Below are 23,188 nucleotides of genomic sequence, written 5' to 3' on the forward strand. Positions count from 1 at the left end.
GAAAATAAAGAATACCGTGGTGCATTTTTTTTTTACAAACGTTTAATGTCTTATCCTGATTTTTGTCTTGTTGTTTTATTTAATGTGTCTTATGTTATTAGATTTAATGTGTACGGCTGCTCTGTTAGTGTTCAATGATGTGGTCTTTTATAAACATAGGAGCAGATTCACAATAACTGGCGCATCCCTGCACATCAGAAGGGATGCAGCAGTTATTGTGCGCCACGGCTCCACCGCCATGGATGCGAAAAACGGCACAGATGCTTGACGCATCTGTGCCGTAAAGGCGGCAAATTGCTGGAGTTGCGTCGCAAGCGCAACGCAGCTCTAGCAATGCTCTGGGGTGGCCCTATCTGTACAATGCAGCGTCAATCCTTATGCCTGCTTCAAGCAGGCGCAGGGTTTTGACGCAGCATGGGCTCAAAAATGACTGAGTGAAATCTTGTAGATTTCACTCAGCCACTTTTGGGAGGCGTTGCTGAGCCGGAACGCCCCCCCCCCCCCCCCCCTACGCAGGAACGCCTACTTCTGGCACAGGGCTTTACAACGTGACGCATCTCCCAGATGCGTCAAGTTGTAAATACACCGCACCACGGTGCATCTTTTGCGCCGCCGCTGCATCACAAAAGTGGCGCAATGGCAGCATAAAAGAGGCACAAGGGGCTTGTAAATCTGCCCCATATTGTTGACCTTTTTGAAAAAAAAAATGCATATAAGCAGCACAAGTTCTGTGACCCCCCAACACCAGAGCACCTTTTAGTCCCCATCCAGGGTCTGGCTGTGAAAACAAATAGGTCCGGCAGCAAGGTCAGACTGGCCATACCGGGCATGGGACGAGAGGCTGGAGGGGTGGGAGGCTGGTTTTGTAACTGGGGACTGGTTTTGCAGCCGTGCTGCAGAATCATCCCCCAGTAACAAAACAAGCATTTGCAATGCAATAGGTTCTTGCATTTAAAAAATTTAAGCTACTGGCATTGTAAATGACAATGATCATCACTCAGCCCAACCCTCTTCAACGTCTACATTATCCCCTTTTGCAGCCATCCCACGCAAACACAACCTCAACATCATCTACTACGCCGACGACACCCAGCTAATCCTCTCCCTCACCAACGACCCCGCCACCGCCAAAACCTGCCTTCACGAAGGGATGAAAGACGTCGCAGTGTGGATGAAGAACAGCCGCCTGAAACTGAACTCAGACAAGACGGAAGTCCTCATCCTGGGATCATCGCCCTCCGCCTGGGACGACTCCTGGGGGCCCCCTGCCCTGGGCACCACTCCCAAACCAACGGACGCAACCTGGGCTTCATCCTGTACTCCTCCCTCTCGATGACCAGACAAGTCAACGCCGTCTCATCATCATGCTTCAACACCCTGCGCATGCTACGCAAGATTTTCCGATGGATCCCCACTGAAACCATGAAGACGATCACACAAGCACTTGTCACCAGCCGACTGGACTACGGAAACACCATCTACGCCGGAACCACAGCCAAACTTCCGAAAAGACTCCAGCGCATCCAGAACGCCTCCGCACGACTCGTCCTGGACATCCCCCGACACAGGCACATCTCCGGCCACCTGAGAGACCTGCACTGGCTCCCCGTCAGCAAGAGAATCACGTTCAGGCTTCTCACCCACGCACACAAGGCCCTTCACGACCTGGGCCCCAAGTACCTCAACAGCCGCCTGACCTTCTACGCGCCCACCCGCCAGCTACGATAGACCAGCCACGCCCTCGCCACCGTACCACACATCCGCAAGGCCGCCGCCGGGGGAAGATCCTTTTCCTACCTGGCAGCCAAGACATGGAACTCCCTCCCCATCCACCTCCGACTGACCCAGGATCACCTCTCCTTCAGGAAGCTCCTCAAGACCTGGCTCTTCCAGCAGTAGCGGACCCCTCCCCCCCAGCGCCTTGAGACCCTTGCGGGTGAGTAGCACGCTATACAAATTACCATGATTGATTGATTGATTGATATTTGTCTATTTTCAAAACGAACACATAGATAAAGGGTTTGTCATTTACAATGCCAGTAGCTCAAAGTCTCGCAAATGCGAGACCTATTGCATTGCAAATGCTTGTTGAAAGCCCTCCCAAGAATGTGTGTAGACCACAAACTTACACGGATCCCAGAATGCAAAGCAGATACTGAAAACAAACAAATAAATGTAATTCTTTTAAAAAGCATTTAAAATGTTAATTTCTTTCATGTTTATACTAGATCACACAGTACATTTGTGTTTTAATAGATCGTAGAGTTACCACCTCAAGGTGAGAAGACTGAAACAAAACTCTGTTGCAAGAATGTAGCAGCCAGACTGCTTGGCGCTTTAATCTCAAAGATGTTATCTTGTGCAATAAAGAATTCTGAAGTCGACAAAGTTAATGGACCCTAAGGACTGTGAACGGCCCCAGATCACTATATGTGAAAGTGACGCCAAGACTCAAATGGTTGTTTTGTACTATGAATTTGCAGCTGTCTGTGAAAAAAGAAGTTGAAAATTTCGAACTGAATTTGTACAAAGCTGTTCTAATGTGCTCCATGCCAAATATAAAGTAATGCTTGCACAGCTACACGCAATTTCTCAAAAAGGGTGTAAGTCATTGAAGTTTACGGCAGTATACACTCCTTAATAAGAGTTACTTTTTAAGTTCATAAGCAAAAAATCAAACGACTTTGAAACCATTTAATGCCCACATGTCTTTGTTACAAAGAAATATGCCCTTAAATAAAGTAACTGTTGACCTTGTAATGCGCTTTAAAGCCCTCTGGTTGTGTGTCTGCCGCTGTGAGCAGGGCATAGTAATTCTCCTTGCTAACTTGAGTAGCAATTACACAAACTACTAATAAAATATTTGTATCTCATTCATCTGATACTGCTAAAAGCATCTGCAAAACCACCAGGTTTGGGTTGTCTATGTCTAGATACAATAACAGGAAACTAGGAGGCATCTAATGCTGGCTTCATGACATGTTGCGTGAAGCATGTAAAACATTTAGGAATACAATTTTGCATTGACCTAGGGGCACAGAATGATGTAATCAACAGTGCTCCCCAACACGTGGGGCCTCCTGTCGTAGAATCTAAAGCCACATTTTATGTTGAGAAGTGGTTAGAAAAAGGGAGGAGAAGTGCTGATGAAAGAAACTGCATGGCTTGGACACAAATGGCTTATGATCCCACTCATATGCGTATTTGTGACATTCTATGATTGAAAACGTATCCCACATTGTAAATGTACTTTAATGTCAATAACTCATATTAAACATCAAATAAACGTGTATTTATCGGTTGCATTAAATAATCTTTATAAGCTGTAACTGGTCAGTGAAATGCCAAACATACTAAAAATTAGGATGTGTTGCTCTTTCTAGCCACACCTCTGACTCCGCCCACTCAGTTTGTTCCCGCCCCCTAATGCTCCGCCCACAGTTCCCCTACTTTCTTTTACCCACTTCGACCACTGGTTACGCTCCGTGCTTCCATCCACCCAATAACAACACCAGTTCTCCGCATCGCCTCATCACGTAAATTCCTTCTGCTCGTTTATCAAAAAAGACATTTGTTGATGACGGGAAGAACGAGATAAACGCTGAGGCTGGCTTCGCCCGCGGTAACCCATTTTACAGCTCGAGTCGTCTCAGAGTCGGTGCATATAACGCTTTACACGAAAAAATCCTCTGACAGCACGTAAAGGACAATTTCATTCCGGGGCAGCAGTTTGCAGGCGCTCGATGCATTCCAGAACAGCAGATGATCTATTCTTCCGGGAGTGGGTAGGTTGGATCTTCTCTTCCGGAGCGTGTCATTTTTATAACCAATCGCAGGGTTTAGTGAGCCGCCCTGCTTGTAAAATTCACCCTGATTGATCGCGGAGTCTGCCAATCAGCGTGCATCAGTTTTTGCACTGCAGGACCGTGCTTTCTTTCACTCGTTGAAGTGGGTTAGAGACATTTGTGTAGTTAAGCCGGTCGGAGTTTGAATGAAAGTTTGAAGTAATCAGGTGTTTTATAAGATTATTGGCGGAAGGCAAGGCAGTTATTCTGGAAAGGACCCGTACGCCTCTTTCTGTCGGCTTGGACTTTTGGACAGCATCTGTTCCTCAATGACCTTGTCTTAATTTTAGTATCATGGAGGCGTTGGATGGTGCTGTTCGTTTCTTCAGAGACACTTGTTTACGCGATCCAATCCGGAGGCACCTGTACCTCATCTTAATAGCTCTCACAGTATGCGGATCTCTAGTGAAAGAGTTCTGCCCTCTGCCAGATTCTTATTTGAACAACAAGCGCAATGTCCTTAATGTGTAAGTATGTATACCCTGCGCCAGGGCAGTGTGTGTTTGCGTGTGTCAGGGAATACTGGTAGTGCTCAACCTGTACGTATGTATCAAGTGACACACCATTTCATAATTTTCTTTTTTTTTGTTTAACCCAGCTTTCTTTTGCATTCTGGAACGTGGGTTCCTATGTTACTACTGTGTTTCAGTTCATGACATACCAACTTGCAAAGTTAGTGTGTGAAAACACATGATTAGTTACTTTTACAAATGACATGACTAATTTATCGCTATACTTGTGTTAAAAAAAGATATGTTACTGCGACACGTAACATGGAGACACCTGATAGATGTCAGTGAATTTTACCATTTGAGGTCTTTCACTGACTGAGCGGTGCGTCGGAGTGTATCTAGAATAGGTGCATCGAGTACAGGTCAGTCATTTGGATTTCGCTTACATACATTCACGCCACGTTAAGATTTTGGCCCAGATTCTGAAAGGTGTCACACAACACAGCGTAGCACCCAAAGAGGCTGTGCTGCATTGCCTGACAGGAAGAGAACAGGAGAGCACCATATTCACAGAGATATGGCACTCTCCTCCCCTCTCCCTAGCACCTGTGGTAATTTCAGCTGCTGTGCGCCAGGTACACACCTTAGCCCCATAGTGCTAGCATATGTGCCTGAATCTACCATCGGTTTTGTACAGGAAGGGCAACCTTCCTGTACATAATACTATGGCTAGACAAGTTTAAAACCTGTTCCTACGTTGTATCTGTGCAGCATGCATTCAAATTAGGAAAAGAAAGGAGAAATGACAAAAAATCTCCGTTTAACGCCTGCTTTCCAGTGGTGTTAATTGTTGGTGCTAAACATTGTCTACTAAAGTTATTAGATAGGTTTTAGGCTCAAAAAGCATGGGTGGGTGCATGGGAACGCCCATGTAACGCCCCCTTAGTGCAAAGTAATGTTAAGCAGCGTTTCATGCTGCTTTGCATTACTTTTCTATACATAACAACTCTAATACCAGTTAGCGTTGGTTTGTTAATCCCAAAGTAGGTTAAGCATCGGGTTAGAGCTACAAAAGTAACACTAACCCAACGTTAAACCTTTGTGAATCTGGGCCTTAGTGTGTAAATATGTTTACTGCATTTGTAAATTCAACATATGAATAGTAAATCATTTCCGCAATAGGCACGTGTCTGGTCCTGGGCATTCTTTGCAAAACTCTGTATTTTGTCAGTCAGCCTTCCTTTTTAATTGAAACCAATTGCACTACCACAATTGATGATCATATTGTCAAAAAGGAAAGCCTGCGTTTGACTACTAGTTGTTTTCCGTGGATGAAGTGATCGTGTAAACCTTGCCACAGTGTCTGCTGAGTCACTGTGCTGGACTAGTTGCAGTGTTTGCACTGTTATTACATAACGATATACAGTACATGCAGGGTATTGTGACGAAACCACCGACTATGCTAGATTGTTTTTTGACTAGCCACATCTTGCAGGATCAATATAGTCAGGGTCACAGGAATAACGTTACAGTTCAGAACATTGTGCAGCAGAGTTGGCTGAATTATGTGTCAAGAAAAGGCAAATTATGTGGCATTGATTTTACACCCATTAATATTGTGGCAAATATTTTCCCATGTGTACAAGTTTAACATCTGAATACAGCAAATAGGCTACGAAAAAATAACCCGTTAACCTTTGCAAAGGGCCTGCTACTGTCAGGCACCATGTATTGTGTTTTTTGTAAAATCTGATCAGTCTGAGATTGAAAGATTTTTTTCTTCTTAATCTGTTTTATTAATGTGTTGCATGTAATATTATAACAAGATCCTTCCAACACTCCCCCCCCCCCCGGCTGCACTTATCCTCCTAGTTCGTCTTCCTCGCCACAGTCTTTATCAGTGACCTTTAGCTCTTGTGGGCAGAACTCTACAAAGCAAAACAAATTAACTACATGATACGGTCTAGTTGCCTGTGCCTTCAATATGGCTGATTTCCACTTCTCATACCCTGATTTAAAAAGTAAGCCCACCCCCTTAACTTCCTGTTTTTTTTGTTTCCTTGTGGAGCACCTCCAAACAGTTAGCTGCTTCCATAAGCGCAAGCTTATGGGATAAACCACTTACTGACACACTGGGATCAGACGTCACAGAATTAGGGAATAAATAACACTACTCTCACTCTCCCTAGTTGTGTAATCCTTAAAACACCTAATCACAGGCCTATTGAGAAAGACAGGCAGTATCATTGAATCCCCGTGTCCGCCTGTCTTTTGGTAAACAATTTGAAGAACTGGTGCTTGTGTTGAATGTTTTTTTTTATGTCTCAATTGATTTGTATACAGTTTTGTTTTTGGTGTTTTTGAATTTTAAGTATTTATTGTGTACAGTTTCAACAATTGTGTATATTGCGCACATTATTGTCTGAATGTTTACTTGATTGTTTTGATAAATGTGCCTTTGAAGACATACTGATAAGTTAATGAAAATTTGAACAAAATAAAATTTACATTTTTCTCCAAACAACTCTGTGGATCACTCAGTACAGACTTGCTGGGTGCCTCCTAAATCATTACAAAGCAAACCTGACTGGCTACTTGATCTGTTTCTCAGGGTAGGAGAACTGGGCAGCAGACAGACTGAGCAGAGTGTTTTCCTAAGTGAGTTCCTTGTCTTTGACTAGGGAAGTGTTCTGGATGTTGCAGGGGAGGTTTGGGTAACCAACAATGGACCTGTTCCCCTCCAGGGAGAATGCTTTCCTGCCCTGCTTTTGGACAATTATTCCTTGTCCAGAGGCTTGGAGGATGGACACCATGTCTTTCAGGTAGCTGATAGGACTTCTGTACAATTTCCCTCCAATCCCTATGATATCCAAGGTACTTCAGAAGATCAAGCGGACAACGTCTTAGTCCTGTTAGTGGTTCCAGGGTGGGAGAGAAGGTTGTAGTTGGCTATTCAGCCACCCTTGACAATTCCATGGCATCCATATCCCCTGGCAGGTCCTCTACTTTCATTGGCGGTTGTAAAGTGGCTTCATCTTCAGGCATGGCTCTTGAGGGATGAGTTTGCTGGCTAAAGGATTTCTTCAGAGGTGGTGCAGATGATAAAGAATTTTAGACATCCATTTCACCATTGGAAGAACTGTCATAAATGGTGTACAGAGAGAGAATGCTCTGCTGATTCAGTTGATCATATACGGATTGTAAACTTTAGAGATCAATTTCTCTTGGGTCTATCCAGTGAGACTTTTGGGGCCCGATGGGCAGCTAATAATGCATTCATGGGTTCAGTTGGACGGGGTTTGAATCTTTGGTGTTCAAGTAACTCGGAAGCCTTTCTATAGATAGGCCAAAATTACGCTGTTCATCATCTCCTTGAGATCTTCTTTTAGTTCTAAAATCACTCCACTCCCCTCCTTTTGAACCTTTGGAGAGTGTAGACGTAAAGTTTCTCACCATAAAAGTTGTCTTCCTAGTGGTCCTTTCCTCAGCCAGGATGGTGGGGAAATTGGGTTCACTATTGAGGTCAGAACCTTTTCTGAAAGTATTTCCCGAAAGAGTAATCCTTACATTGGATTCCAGATTTGTTCCAAAGGTTTCGTCTCAATTCCATGCCTCCATGCCGATAGCGTTATCAGTTTTTGTTCTCTTGTTCTGAATCCAACTTCTGAAAAAGAGTCTTTGTTACACTTACTGGACATCAAGAGGGCGATTTTAATGTTTTTGACTAGCACAGAGGAGTTCAGGAAGAAAGACAACCTGTTTGTCAACTTTGGTCCAGCAGGCAATGGTTTGAAGCCACCCAGTTCTACCATAAGTAGATGGATGAAGCTTACCATTTTTGCTGGCTTATGAGTCATAAGGGATGAAATTGTTGTCGCAGGGGAGTTAGACGAGAGGCATGTCGACCTCCTGGTCTTCATTTAGTGGGGCCTCAGTGCAAAATATTTGTAATGTGTCCACTTGGGCGACCTCGAGTACGATCATGAATTATTTCCATCTCCAGTTGGGTGGCTTGTCTTCAGCAAGTTTTGCATTATCAGTTTTGCATGCTGTTTCCGATTCATAATATATGAAGCAACATATGACAAATGCACTTATCTTTATTAAAAGCATATGCAATTGTTTGACATTTGATGTGCCAAGGTATGTATTACTATAATGAAGCCGATGTCTAATTGGGTATCAGTATAAACACAACAAGGGGGGGCGGGGGGCAGGGGCAAAAAAGGGTCCAGCATACGAACCCCTGGTAGATACTTAGTCAAAAACAATGATGCAGTTCCTATGAGAAAGTCCAGCTTTTACCAAGGGAAAACGAGGGAGTGTTCCTTATAGGAGAAAGGGCCCCTCACACACCCCAATGGGTGTCATGCTTCATCACCGTGCAGCTCCTCGCGGGGCCGGTTCTGTAATGCCCAATGGGCCCGGGGAGGAGGGACTCTTTACCGGAGTTCTTTTTGTTTTGCCGATGTGGGGTGTGATGAGAAGGCTGTGTGTATGAAGTGAGTAGAGTGAAGGAAGTGTACTATAAAAATAATTATAGGAGCCTAAAGTAACTGATTTAATCGCTGGGTTCCTATGTGGTGATTAAAAGCATAAATTCAGGTGAGAGGTGGATGTAATGGTCCACTCTGGTGCATAATAAGTAAGGAGGTGGCTCGACATGTTTCATTCCTTTTATTGTCTAAACGATCATGGCATATCTTCAGGACTAATTATCCTTATCTACCCACACAAGGATGGTCAGTGCAAGTATCTATTACCATACCCTATAAAGGTCACACCGATATATAGTATACACAAATATATAGTATACCTTCTGGGTAAAACCTGTGGAGAGGGGTAAGGGCGTAAACGGAGAAACAATACATTAAAACACCATCCTCATACTCTTCATAAGATTTGAAAGTGATCAGCAGAGGTCAGCAGGTATTCGACCCCTATCATTGTATCTTGGGCGGAGTGTCCTTCTAGGGCATTAGGGTTAAAAGTCACAACATAAGCCACAATACACTATCATACAAATCATTGTCACCTCTGTGACATAACCAGTGTGGGAAGTTTGCCACTGTAATGCACCCACACACTCATGTATGAGTGTCACGCATCACCTGTAGCATATGCTTAGTTGATAGAGTCTTGATATGTAGGAGATCCGCCTCGAATTCCCTTGTGTCCGACTTACCCAAATGTTAGTTTTTTTAATGCCCAAGTCACACGAGCCTGAATGGATGCTCACTTGCGTTCCATTAATCCTTTGGGGAGTGATCGGCGGGGAGAACGGTGTTAACCAAACATGACTCTGATGATGGGAGATTGTAGAAAGCCTCCAGCAAGAGGTAATACTCACCGTTGTCGATGATCTTGTCTGGCTGCCGACCTACCCTACCTTCTACTGTTGCAGGGATGCTGCCCCAATAATGCAGAAGTATTTCAATAGAACTGCAGCGTGTAAATGGTTCCGGTTCACAGGTTATCGCGCTGTGTGATTACTACAGCATGTGCGGTCACCCGGAGTCTTCCATGTGGGTGCCATGTTGGTGGTGGCGTAATGTCCTGAGCGCCTGGAGTATATATAGAAAAGTCCATATTGTAGTGTATTTTGTATACATGCATTTACATATTGGGTATCGTGCATTCGCGATTAGGGGGCTGCAACATGAATGATGCCTAGAGGCAAGCCACTCTAGGATTTAAGTCGGTGTCACCATAAATGGTATAGGACGGTCACTAATGATAATGGAACCCACTTCTTGCATGTAAGGGTGCCTAGTTGGTATCACCACGTCCAAGCACCTAGGTCACATACAAGGTGATGAGTGGTGTCCAGGGGCGAGTGGTCAAGTGCTTTAGTGTGTGGATTCAGACCAGGCCTCTGTCAATGTGACTCTCGGATTAGAGTACTAGACAGTTAGCCCCGGTGATAAAAGGAGTGCAACTGGAAGAAGTGTTGATCGTGCACTGAAAGTTATTATCACACCTCATATATGTGTGCACAAACTTCTAGCAAAAGGTATCTCCAAAACCTAAACATGCATATTTCTTTACCTAGTAAATCTACTATGAGTGGGTGTTATTTGCCTTGAAAAGCTTTATGGTAATGGTAAACCCTGATGAAGAGTCCCATAGCCAATATCGGGGAGCCTATGCTACTAGGTTGCTCAAAGGCATACGTGTTTTGGTGGTAGAGTGTTAAGGCTAGTTGGTGTGGGGAAGCTCCTTGATAATGGGGGTGATTTGGATTCCTAGTGGGCAGACTTCAGTTCTGGAGTTGCTTATAGCGTCACCTTGCCCCAGGGTATTTCAGCCTTCCGACCTGTAAGATGTGTGAAGAGACGAAAGATCCATTGTTGTTTTTTATGAACCAAGGCCTCTTTATGTATGTATGTGTTTATTGGCCTCCAGGACAGTCCAGCATAGATTGTCCGGGGTGTGGCCTGTCTCCCTGTAGTGAGTGCTCCTCTTAGTTATCGATTTGTATCTGACATTACTTCGGTGCGCAGTTATCCTGATCTTCACCTTCCTAGTCGTCATGCCTATGCAGTGTTTCTAGTGAACAACACAAAGTACCCAAACCACAGTGACTCAATACGTTTTTTTGATACAGGGTAAGAAACCAATTTATTGTCGCTTCCCTAGACACCATTATTTTGTGTCAATCATTTTGTATTTTTTATATTTTCAAAGAATTGCTGACAGAAAAAGACATTGATTGCGAATATTTACAAGGCTAAACAAACTTTAACAAACATTAAAGGCAAAGACTATTTACACATTTAGAAACCATTATGTCACACATTAGAAAGTATTCTCACATCAGACATTAAATAAAAGAATTATTGAAAAAACAATACAAACATTTTTATCACAAACAACAAAAGACTTGCAAACACTGAATGAGAGAAACTAGGGGTTGGGAGGATAGAATATAAATAATTAAATGACTTGTATATATTTTAATGCTGGACCAGCCGGTCCTAGCTTTTGTACAACAATGATACTTTGTATTTCCCAATCAACACTGCCGACGCCTTTCTAGACCAGACTGGAGTCACTAGTCTGTCATCAGGGCTGTATGTGTCTTGTATCTGTAGGATACAAAAGCAATGTTTTGCTTAGTCTAGTGTGTGGGCTCCTTATTACCATGAAGTAGCTATAATGACGGTGTGCGCTACATACCAAGGCTGCTCAATGTAGAATTTCAGAGGAGGTCTTTTGGAGGTCTGTTTAAATGAATAGCATGGCCGAACAGAGAAGCCTAGAAAGATTTTAAGGATGTTTTTTAATTACATTATTGATTCATTCAATATGCTAGTGGCTGAGTCAGTTTGGGCAAGTGAAAGCGTACCTTTTACTTTGGGTAGTGCCGAGTGCTGGCAGGATTCATTAGGAGCGGCGTAACCATCAATTTGGATTCTGAGATATGGGAGAGATTGACATTCAGAGGCTTAGCGGCGTGCAAATGGTGTTTCACACTCGCTTGGAGAATTCAAAGAAAGGTTGCCTACCTTGATTTGATCTCTCGTTTGCGCATGAAAGGGGTTGTTACTTTCAGCGTTCTAAAGGGAAAAACAAAGCGCGACCTTAGTGGGATGTTCTTGCTAGTTCAGCGCTAGGCGAGCGCGTGTTAGTGCAAATGGGGCAAATACCTGTAGCTGGAGCTGCTGCTCTGTGCTGCTGGATTCGAATTTCTCTCAATAAAGATGTCCGCCGCTGTTTCCTGTTTGTTATATGCAGAAACTGTGCTGATGCATTATGAGGCATGTAGTCCCATAAATCGCAATTTCTTAAAAAAATGTTATTGTCAGAAAAATCATGAGTAGGTGCTGGGCATATTATCGTCAACACCTTATCGTAGTTTGGAAGTAATGGGTACATCACTCCCAAATATTTGATGTATTGTTTGTTTTAAGGCAAAGAATGACTCTTCTAGGATGTGCTAGCGTTTTGGGTGGCTTCTCGGTGCCAGGGACCTATTCTCAAGAGATAGAGGACCAAGACCAGCCGGCAAACCAGGAATGTCTAACCGGTGCAAATCAGGACAGATGTAATTAGATATGCGCTATCTCAGACAGGTTATTGAAACCAGTCTGTGCACTGTTAAATTTTAAAATCAGATACGCTTCCTTTTGTAACAGAACGCGCTCGACGTCGTGGCATTTTGACCTGGAATTCATAGTGTACAGAACAGACCATTTGAATTCTTGTTCATTGTGGGACTTCTCACAGAAGTCCCACAATGAACAAGAATTCAGAATAACCTGAATAAATGAATCCCCTCGAGGGAGTGGACAAGAGTCCCCCAATGCCTATCGAGTGGAGACGGGCCACGAGAATATGGTGATGGATGTAACAGGACTAGCACTACCCTGTCACCCTCTTCCAGACCAAGTCGAATGGAGCCCCAACCTCCAACAGCCCTGTTTCCGTACTGTGATTTGGGCGAAAGCCCGATTGGCTGGCATTTAGTAGGCAATTCCTTTCAAGGTATGATGATATCCGATGGTCGATGGTTCACATGTTTCTCTAAAACTTTAGAGAATGGCGGGATAACCTTTGCTAGTTTCTATTTGGTAGGTACAGTGGCTGACGAGAGGGAGGTATTCAGTAGGCGATTCACCAACGGGGGGGGGGAGGAGAGGGAGGGGGGAAAAAGAGAGAGAGAGAGAGAGAGAGAGAGAGAGAGAGAGAGTGAGTTACAGTTAGAGAGAGTGTGAGTTACAGTTAGAGAGAGTGTGAGTTACAGTTAGAGAGAGTGTGAGTTACAGTTAGAGAGAGTGTGAGTTACAGTTAGAGAGAGTGTGAGTTACAGTTAGAGAGAGTGTGAGTTACAGTTAGAGAGAGTGTGAGTTAGTTAGAGAGAGTGTGAGTTAGTTAGAGAGAGTGTTAGTTACAGTTAGAAAGTGTGTGTGAGTTACGGTTAGAGAGTGTGTGAGTTACAGTTAGAGAGTGTGTGAGTTACAGTTAAAGAGTGTGTGAGTTACAGTTAGAGAGAGTGTGAGTTACAGTTAGAGAGAGTGTGAGTTACAGTTAGAGAGTGTGAGTTACAGTTAGAGAGTGTGAGTTACAGTTAGAGAGAGTTTGAGTTACAGTTAGAGAGAGTTTGAGTTAGAGAGAGTTTGAGTTAGAGAGAGTTTGAGTTAGAGAGAGTTTGAGTTAGAGAGAGTTTGAGTTTGAGTTAGAGAGAGTTTGAGTTTGAGTTAGAGAGAGTTTGAGTTAGAGAGAGTTTGAGTTAGAGAGAGTTTGAGTTTGAGTTAGAGAGAGTTTGAGTTAGAGAGAGTTTGAGTTAGAGAGAGTTTGAGTTAGAGAGAGTTTGAGTTAGAGAGAGTTTGAGTTAGAGAGAGTTTGAGTTAGAGAGAGTTTGAGTTAGAGAGAGTTTGAGTTAGAGAGAGTTTGAGTTAGAGAGAGTTTGAGTTTGAGTTGGAGAGCGTTTGAGTTAGAGAGAGTTTGAGTTTAAGTTGGAGAGAGTTTGAGTTAGAGAGAGTTTGAGTTAGAGAGAGTTTGAGTTAGAGAGAGTTTGAGTTAGAGAGAGTTTGAGTTAGAGAGAGTTTGAGTTTGAGTTAGAGAGAGTTTGAGTTAGAGAGAGTTTGAGTTAGAGAGAGTTTGAGTTGGAGAGAGTTTGAGTTGGAGAGCGTTTGAGTTGGAGAGCGTTTGAGTTAGAGAGAGTTTGAGTTAGAGAGAGTTTGAGTTTGAGTTGGAGAGAGTTTAAGTTGGAGAGAGTTTGAGTTAGAGAGAGTTTGAGTTTAAGTTAGAGAGAGTTTGAGTTAGAGAGAGTTTGAGTTAGAGAGATTAGAGAGAGTTTGAGTTAGAGAGAGTTTGAGTTAGAGAGAGTTTGAGTTAGAGAGAGTTTGAGTTAGAGAGAGTTTGAGTTGGAGAGCGTTTGAGTTAGAGTTTGAGTTAGAGAGAGTTTGAGTTAGAGTTGGAGAGAGTTTGAGTTTAAGTTGGAGAGAGTTTGAGTTAGAGAGAGTTTGAGTTTAAGTTAGAGAGAGTTTGAGTTAGAGAGAGTTTGAGTTAGAGAGAGTTTGAGTTAGAGAGAGTTTGAGTTAGAGAGAGTTTGAGTTAGAGGGAGTTTGAGTTAGAGGGAGTTTGAGTTAGACAGAGTTTCAGAGATTTTGAGTTTGAGATTTTGAGTTTGAGTTAGATTGAGATTTTGAAATTTTTAGTGAGATTTTGAGTTTGAGAGTTAGATTGAGATTTTGAGATTGAGAGTTAGATTGAGGTTTTGAGATTAAGTTAGATTGAGATGTTGAGATTGAGAGTTAGATTGAGATTTTGAGATTGAGAGTTAGATTGAGATTTTGAGATTGAGAGTTAGATTGAGGTTTTGAGATTAAGTTAGATTGAGATGTTGAGATTGAGAGTTAGATTGAGATGTTGAGATTGAGAGTTAGATTGAGATTTTGAGATTGAGAGTTAGATTGAGATGTTGAGATTGAGAGTTAGATTGAGATTGAGAGTTAGATTGAGATTTTGAGATTGAGAGTTAGATTGAGATGTTGAGATTGAGATGTTGAGATTGAGAGTTAGATTGAGATTTTGAGATGTTGAGATTGAGAGTTAGATTGAGATTTTGAGAGTTAGATTGAGATTTTGAGTTAGATTGAGATTTTAAGATTTAGATTGAGATTTTGAGAGTTAGATTGAGATTTTGAGAGTTAGATTGAGATTTTGAGATTTTGAGAGTTAGATTGAGAATTTGACAGTTGGATTGAGCTTTTGGTGGTTAGATTGATATTTTGGTGGTTAGATTTTGAGTTTGAGATTTTGATATTTTGAGATTATTAAAGGAAGTCTCAAAAGTGCACCCTTGGTATCTGTCCCTGCATTAAGTGCAGCTATACAGCTTTTGTGAATTCCCAAGAAATAGTACTCCTAGAAAATATTTGTGATTTGCATTTTAGCATGAGCGCATGTGTAGATTTGCTCATCTGAGTGTTTCAATGTTAATTTCCCTCCAACCACTTTTTTTCCCAACTCTGGAAGAAGGTTTATGTCTACCATTGCAAGGAGTAAATTTCCTACATTTCTCAGTATGGGAAAAGAGTAGAGAAGGGTTGTTAAAAACCCTTAAACATGCAGGTTAGTTGGTTTGCACAGACTCAAACGGGTATTATAACCCTGGAACTATTGCTTACCACTACTTTCAGCCCCAGTATTTAGATCTTCAGAAACGTGGTAACATAAGGGGACTGCAAGTATTCAAACACTACTATGGTATGAGCCCTGGCATAATCAGAGAGGCTATATCAGAGCTCCTGTAAAATGAGATTGCTGCGATAATTAGTCGCCGCACTACATGGCACCAAAGGGATAAGTAGATTCTGTTACAGGGCAAGTAGATTTATGAAGTAGATATTTTTATTAAATTCCACCCCCCCCAATTCCCACACGTTCTGTATCGTTTTGTCCTGATTCATTCAAATGTATGTTTAGAATTGAATGTCAATGTGGTAAAGGCAGTTGAAACGTTTGTGAAGGTTCAAAAATTATTACTGGGGACAAATTAAAAAATGCATTGCAGAGTGATCACCTAAAGACACTTGTGGGTTAACTACATTACTTCTCTGTGTCACGTGTGACAATGGAAATATATATTTTTCAAAATGTGATGCTATATAACGTATTAAACTCTCCAATGGCGTGGACTGTGCCTGGGCTTGTCTGTTGTCTGAAGAGGCTGGGTCACTCTCTGTGTTGGTGGCCTTGGTCGCCCAGTTGAACTTCCCCTTATTTGCTGACTGCATGGGTAATCGTATAGCGAATATTCCCCTTGCTTTGAACAATATGGCAAAGAAACAAGTAAGGTCTTCTGTTGAAAAGTTCCTAGAGAAAGCAGTGGGAACTCTTATATCAAGGAAATAAAACTCACTGAAACCTGTATTACCGTGTCGCAGGCTACACTTAGGATTCGTTTGGATGGCTTTATTGAATCAGCGTTAGCCACCACAAGTGGGAGCATGAAGGCAATCCACGGGGCTACACAGAGACCGCAGATGCTCATTATGGCTTATGTCCATATTTCCAATGAGGATGATACGGCAAGTAAGGTCCCTGGGGCATTACTTGATATTCAGTCAAACTTTACTCCATGTAAGGAGGAGAGTTTTTTAACGAATTCTGTAACCATGGATCGTCCCAATACCGTCCAAGCAATTACTTTTTAAAGCTTTTATCACTGCTATTCTGCAAGATTTGTGTAGGTCTGGACAGATTAGAATTGCGCTTGTGACAAATTGAGTGCTAACGTTCGTGGGAAAACTACCTTTGTTAATTAGAATACATGTTAAAATTTTGACTAATATCTGCACGCATTACCATCTGAGGAAAAGCTCCCCCATATCTTGGTCTAAGTAAGAGAAAGCACCTGCAGTAGCGAGGAATTGCACCAGTTGAAAAACTAATGGGAAATTTGAAAATATTTTGAATTAACCTAATAGTCCTTGAGAATGTCCCCTATATACTGAAGATAGCTTGAAAAATGTGTACTCTTTACAGAACAAAGCTGGACACTAATCAAATTTGCAACAGTGGCAAGGTTAAAATGTGGGAGAGTTAATCAGAGAGATGCCAAGTTGGGTAGAAGGGTGGGTGTGGTAGGGGTCCTCCCGAACTAATCATGGGGGACTGTAGTTGTCACCCTGAAAGATCTTTGTCAGGTAACACTCATTAGAAACTCCAGTTAGTCATCTCCCCATGAAAGTGATTCTGGCGGACTCCTGTTTTTTTTTTTTTTTGTCCTCTGGTTGTTGTTACTGGTTTCGAACTAATCAATCTGCACCAAAATATGCAGCAAGGGGAAAAACCAGTATAATTGGTTTTGGTTTTATTTACAAGACAAACCCAGCTCTTATGAATTTTGATGTATTGGATAGCTCGTTCAGTGATCGTAATAGTCTAGTAAATACTCATAACACGAGCAAGCTATGCTCCTCTACAATAGAGACACAGCCATATTTATAAGTTGTAGCCCAAGGGGCTGGACACTGTTGTGGGGATCAATTGACCTGGAGTTTGCCCTGAGACAAGCTCTTTTTCGAGGTGGTGGTGAGACCTGCTTTTTTCCTTAATTTATCCTATAGTGAAAATAGTCCAGATAATCCTTTTGGCATGAATACTGGATTGGAGCATCTGATAATAATAATCTAGCTGATGACTGCTGCATTTTAGGTTGAGCCTGAGCCAGCGCGCAAGTGTTGCTCTGCGAAGATCTGTTGTAGTTCAGTACAGAAGAGAAGCTGCGCCCGCTCCCCCATCCTTACTTTTTATTGGCTTGTGTCTTATTCCTTAATAGGCATATTAGCCCCTCCTTAGTACGGCCATATCGTCATTTGTAACCTCCCATGGCTATTGGCCCCTTTACTTGGTTGTTACATGGTTTTGTTTTGCTCGTGAGTTTTTAGGGCGATTACATCAAGTTTGTAGGCCACTAGAGGGATCCATATAAAGCGCTGTCCGTCCTTTTTTAGGTCGAGGACTCCGTCGCACTGCTGTAAGCAGTGTGGGCGGAGCTCCGAAGATTTAAAGTTTTTTAGTAAGGGGGCTTGAACCCGCCCCTCTTCTCTATTGGCTGGCCTCCTAAACGGAGGCCAACTATTGGTGGAGAGGGGCGTCACTCGATTCAAGCCCCGTCTTTTTCGGATTCGGGGGCGTTTTTTTAAGCTTCATTCTATTTACTTTCTCTCCTCTTCCCATTGGTTGGAATTTCACCTTCCAGCCAATGGGAAGAGGAGAGAAAGTAAACCTCGCCCTGTATCTGAAAAAGACTATGTTTTCTCTGAGGCATTTCTGCCTCGCCTCGGAGAAACATGGTGGCGTTTAAGCCTTCTGTGGCTTCTTTCTTTGTTTATTTAATTGTTTATTTAATTATTCAGCCGCGCATTCACATCAGCGTTTCTAACGCCGTATTGGGAAGTCTGAGAGCTGAATGGTGTGCAGAGGTGTCTTAAATGAAGGCCGGCCCGTGATCAAAGTAAAGCCCAGAGGGCCGGTATTGTATCGTCACCGGCCCTCGACCTCCAGAAGTGCTGCGGGTATGCTTTAAACTTACTGCCGACTGCCCGAGGCCAAGTTCGCTGTAAAGAGGAGCGTTAGGCTGCTCCCGGGGCTGGGCGATGCCGGCCCCTGCTCCGGATTCCTCCTGCTCCGGTTGCTGTGCCCCACGGCTTCCCTTGAGGTAGGTTTTCTATTCTGCCTCTTGCCTGCTGTATGTGCTCTCAGTTGCACACTCGCTGCCTGTTCTAAGCTGAGCTCTGGAACACGAGTCTGAGCTGCTGATAGTCTGGTGTCTGCGCCCGCCCGCACAGGATCTCAGCGTCGGGGAGGAGGGGCGATAGACTGGAGTGTGGGTAGCAGCTGGTATCCGGCGCTCTGCCAACATACATTGCCCCCTGCCTACTTCCTCCACTCCTGGCTCAGCTCCCCCTCGCCTCCGGGCTCCCATGCAGGGCCCTCAGTGTCTCATGCGGTCCACAGACAGCACTAAGCCTGTAATACTGTCTTCAGCAGGCGTTAAGTGAAGTCTGAACCTGAGCCTGAGACCATTGCGGAGGGGAGCGCTGCCGGCGGGCCGTGTTCTGCTGATTTGGGAGCTGGGTTGGCAGCTCACATGTACGCCATTACAGGCGTCTGGTACTGGAGCCAGCTTACAGGGGGCATTTCGCAAATCTTACTTCCTCACCTCGTGTACAGAGCTGAGGCGCTAAGGGGAGCTGTGTAGCGTCTTTTTTGTGTGCATTTAATGCCACACACACACACAGAGCTAGTCTAGGGATTTACGGAGCCCGGGCTGGCTGCTGACTGACTCTCTCTTTGTCCCTCAGTAATGGTCCCTGCGTGCGCTGATTGTGCGCTCTGAATCCGTACTCGGCTGGGGCACCCCTGCCCGTCTGTGGTGGCACATTTACTGCTCATCTTGAGTGAGGGTTAAGCGCATGATCCGTGCTCCCCCAGCTGCTCCCCCCTGCTCCTCTGTGCCCTTACACGCGCCTCCTCCACTTCACTCTCCTTCATCTTTCATTTGAGTGTCGTGTTTGCACCGCCTAGTTCCTTCCATGCCCCCCCCATTAGCCTACCCTCTTATGCCGATGACACCCAATTGGTATTGGCCATTAAAGGGGATGGTGAGGAGGTGGCCACTCGTTTCACAAGAGGGATGGTAGCCATAGGTGACTGGATGGCCACAAACTGTCTTAAGCTTAATTCAGAAAAGACTGAAGTGGTCATTTTCGGTCACCTTTCTCCTGGCTGGTCATCAGTTTGGTGGCCGACATCGTTTGGAACGCCTCCTAGTCCAGCTCTCAAAGTTAGGAATCTGGGCGTTACCTTTGATGTGGGTCTTAATTTCATGGCGCATGCTAACAAGATGGCTGCCACGGCTCACATGAAACTTAAGATTATCAGGAAAATTCTACCTTTTTTACCGGATTCAGCCGGGAAAACTCTGGTCAGTTCATTGGTGTTGTCCGCCTTGGATTATTGTAACGCCCTCTTCCTACATGCCCAAACTAGAGTGACAAACAAGATACAAAACGTAGCAGCCCGGCTGCTTTCGGGACTTCCCAAGTTTGCACCTGTTTCCAACACCATCAGGAAACTTCATTGGCTCCCGATACGCAGTCAAATTAAGTTTAAATCGCTGTGTATTGTCTACAAGGCACTCCACAATCAAGGCCCCCACTTTCTCAAACATAACCTTCACCGTTACACACCAACTCGTTCTCTCCGCTCCACCCATCACAATCATCTAGTAGTACCACGTACTAGAACAGTCACCTGGGGCGATAGGCGTTTTTTGGTTGCCGCCCCAAAACTCTGGAATTCCCTACCTTCTTACATCAGGACCAGTCCATCCCTGCTTATATTTCGTAAACAACTTAAGACTTGGTTGGTTGTTCAATGGTTTTTCACTGCCAAGTAGCTACGTATAAAATAACTGGTAGTTTAAGTGAAAAATACATTTAAAAAGCTGTTACTCAGTGGGAAATGCACAATAGTACATTATGACATCTTTATTAGTTTAATGCACTTCAAAGGTCTATGTGTAACCAGGGACCCACATAATTAATTCTTTGATGGTGCAGTGGAGAATAGTGACATGTGCATTTTTTGTGCTAGAAAACACTGAATATGTAAGTCAATATTTAAAACTTGCATTTTAGTAATACCCAGATTGTACATTTTTTTTACAGAACTGTCCCTTCAACACCTCCTGGGGTAGTAGGCTTTATACAAATTCAATTACAATTGAAAGAACACACTTCAAATCTCAATTGTTCTCTTTGCACTACAACTCAAAAAGAATGCATCTGTGTCATCACAAAGCTTTGAATGATTCCATCAATTAAAACCAGTACCTGCTTTCAAGCACCCTTTATTTACATTTTCACCTAGCACATGTTTGTATTTCTTTCAGTCAAGCTGCTGCACCCTGAGAGTTAACTGTCTGTGGCCTTCCGTTTCACAGCACATGGCACTCCTTGAATGACACTCCAGCTAAAGCATATTAACTATTAGAATTAACCGTCCCAGGAGGGTTGGGTTTTTCCATAAAGTAGGGGAACGGCTATTTAAATATGTTTACGAGTGCTTTCACTGCAGAAACCATCTTCTTTACACGAAAGGACGCACAATGGCACTGTATAAATATAACATTTGGCAGAATTATCTCTCAATGAGAGTAAAGAATTAAAAGTTAATAGAACTAAATCTTACAAGTAATCTGCAAACATTTATTTAAAAGGAAATATAAATATTCTAGCACCAGGTGTCAAATGCCTTTCCAGTACAGGTTTTTTATGCAGCACAATAAAAAATAGAAAATCGAAAGTATTTGTGTAGACTAGGTGAAAAAAACAGGAAAAATGACACATTTCGACACAGCAGAAGGTAAGGAAAGTTCGAAATTGGGTGGGTCTGGCCTCTGATTTCCATCCCAGTTTCCCCTCACAGAATGGCCTGCACCAGCCCCCCCTCCAAGCCCAGATCACACCTTTCTTTGTAGATGCAGTGCATAAACCGGCCCAGCACGAGGTCAATTAAGCTAGTACTTGCCTCCTGCAGAGCCTGACTGCCTCTTAATGTCGTTGTCACCAAGACCCATCCTCCTTCATCAGCTGGTGTGAAGTGTGCACAATAGGATTGCTCTTTGGAGCAGCTCCCAGTGCGAGGCTCTCTCTGGCACATTGCTCGGCTGGGGAATGCGCGCCCCCCTTCCTGTGACTCCACGGCCCCCCTGGGGGTCGCGCCCCACAGATTGAAGACGTCTGCCCTAGAGCATCCCAGCGCTTTGCCACCAGAGAATATCAGAAATAGCAAAGACTGAAAAGGTTAGCAGAAGATAAAAGTTTTAAGTTGTTTTCGAAAGCGCAGAAGACACGGGTCCGCGCGTAGACATAGAGGGAGGGCATTCCAGAGGGTGGCAACGTTAACTGAGAATCTCCTTCCTCCTGATCGTGCCTTTTTTACCCTAGGGACAACAGTCAGGTGTTGCTGGTCTGAGCGTAAAGTTCTGCTGGCTTTATACGGGATCACCATCTTCTGGAGGACGGGGGGGGGGGCTTTGCCTTGCAAGATTTTGTGTGCAAGGCAAAGGGATTTGAATTTCACCCTTTCCCGTATTGGCAGCCAGTGTAACGCCCTCAGTGCTGATTTAGCTGAACGAGACATGGGGATGTTGTAAAGCATTCGTGCTGCTGCATTCTGAACTTGTTGGAGTCTGTTCAGAGTGCTCTCAGGGGCACCGAGGTAGATCGCATTGCTAAAGTCTAACCTAGACATAATTAGACCCTGGATTAGGAGCTTTCTAGATAGAAAAGGGATGAGTGGTAGTACCTTACGTACCGATCGGAGGAGACCAAAACAGACACCCGCTAGTTTGGTAATAAATTTACATTTTAATCTTTCATGTTCTAGTGTGGGTTTATGGTCCGGGTTTGCCTAGTCTTCAATGTTTTGCTCTTCAAAATCTACTTCACTCTTCATTTGACTGTGTAAGGCTTTGTATCAGTTTTCTCTTCTGCAGAATGCCTTTCTGTACCTGAGCTATTTAACATAAGTGATGAAAGTACTGTCCGAACACCTGTCCCACCCTTGTGTCCCGAGAGACTTGGGTTACGGCTTGTTCGTGGTATTGTGTGTCCCCCCCCCCCGCAAGTTCCGCAGTGTGTATTGACAGTATGACTCCCAACTGCTCTAGAAGTGCTCTGTATGACTTTCATAGGGAACCGTTTTACATGAATGAGATTTGTAGCCCTGTATTCTCTTTGCAGTGCATCACATCAGTAAAAACCAAAACCTGGCTTCGGTACCTGTGTCTGTCCTTCACTTCCTGTGTCTGTCCTTCACTTCGGAGCATATCCGTAGGTACGGCGGGAGCCTGGGGGTGACTGGGCGCGCTATAGATTTGTATGACTCACTCAGATGGCCGAATTAGACCGACATACATTCAACATTGTGCCCAGAGTGAGCATCTGCTGTTGTACGTGTGATGCAACAAATATTAACCGGCCCTGCTGTAACTGCTGCTTCCTCCTTTTGACTTCTTTTCGCCTTCCCATCTCCTGCAATACTCTGCTAGCTTCCCCTATTCCCTCCGCTCTTCCTTTTCTCTGTGGCTTTCCTCAGACTTTGTCCTGCTTTCTCACCCTACTTACTTCCTTCTTACCCTACTTACTTCCTTCTTTCTCTTTCCTTCTTTCTCTTTCCTTCTTACTCTTTCCTTCTTTCTCTGTTTGTTTCGTGCATACCAGCTCTCTTAGTTAGTTAACCGGCCCTCACGAGCACGTTTCTTTTTTCTCACACTTTAGTTCAATGTTTCGTGAATAACATGACAAACATTACTAATGTGCCGACCCAGTGCACACTCGAGATATAAGTCCTAATACTATAAATGCA

General features: G+C 43.7%; 1 protein-coding gene across 1 annotated transcript in view; it reads left to right on the forward strand.

Moving 5' to 3' along the window:
* Positions 1-3,690: 3,690 nt before the first annotated feature.
* The window catches only part of FITM2 (fat storage inducing transmembrane protein 2), a 30,554-nt gene continuing 11,056 nt past the window's right edge, over positions 3,691-23,188 (forward strand). Inside the window, exon 1 of the mRNA XM_086932566.1 lies at positions 3,691-4,312. Coding sequence (XP_086788692.1) covers positions 4,140-4,312 — 173 coding nt within the window. The 5' untranslated portion in view covers positions 3,691-4,139. The remainder of the gene's footprint in view (positions 4,313-23,188) is intronic.

The sequence above is a fragment of the Lissotriton vulgaris genome, chromosome 7, assembly GCF_964263255.1.
Source record: "Lissotriton vulgaris chromosome 7, aLisVul1.2, whole genome shotgun sequence".
NCBI lineage: Eukaryota > Metazoa > Chordata > Amphibia > Caudata > Salamandridae > Lissotriton > Lissotriton vulgaris.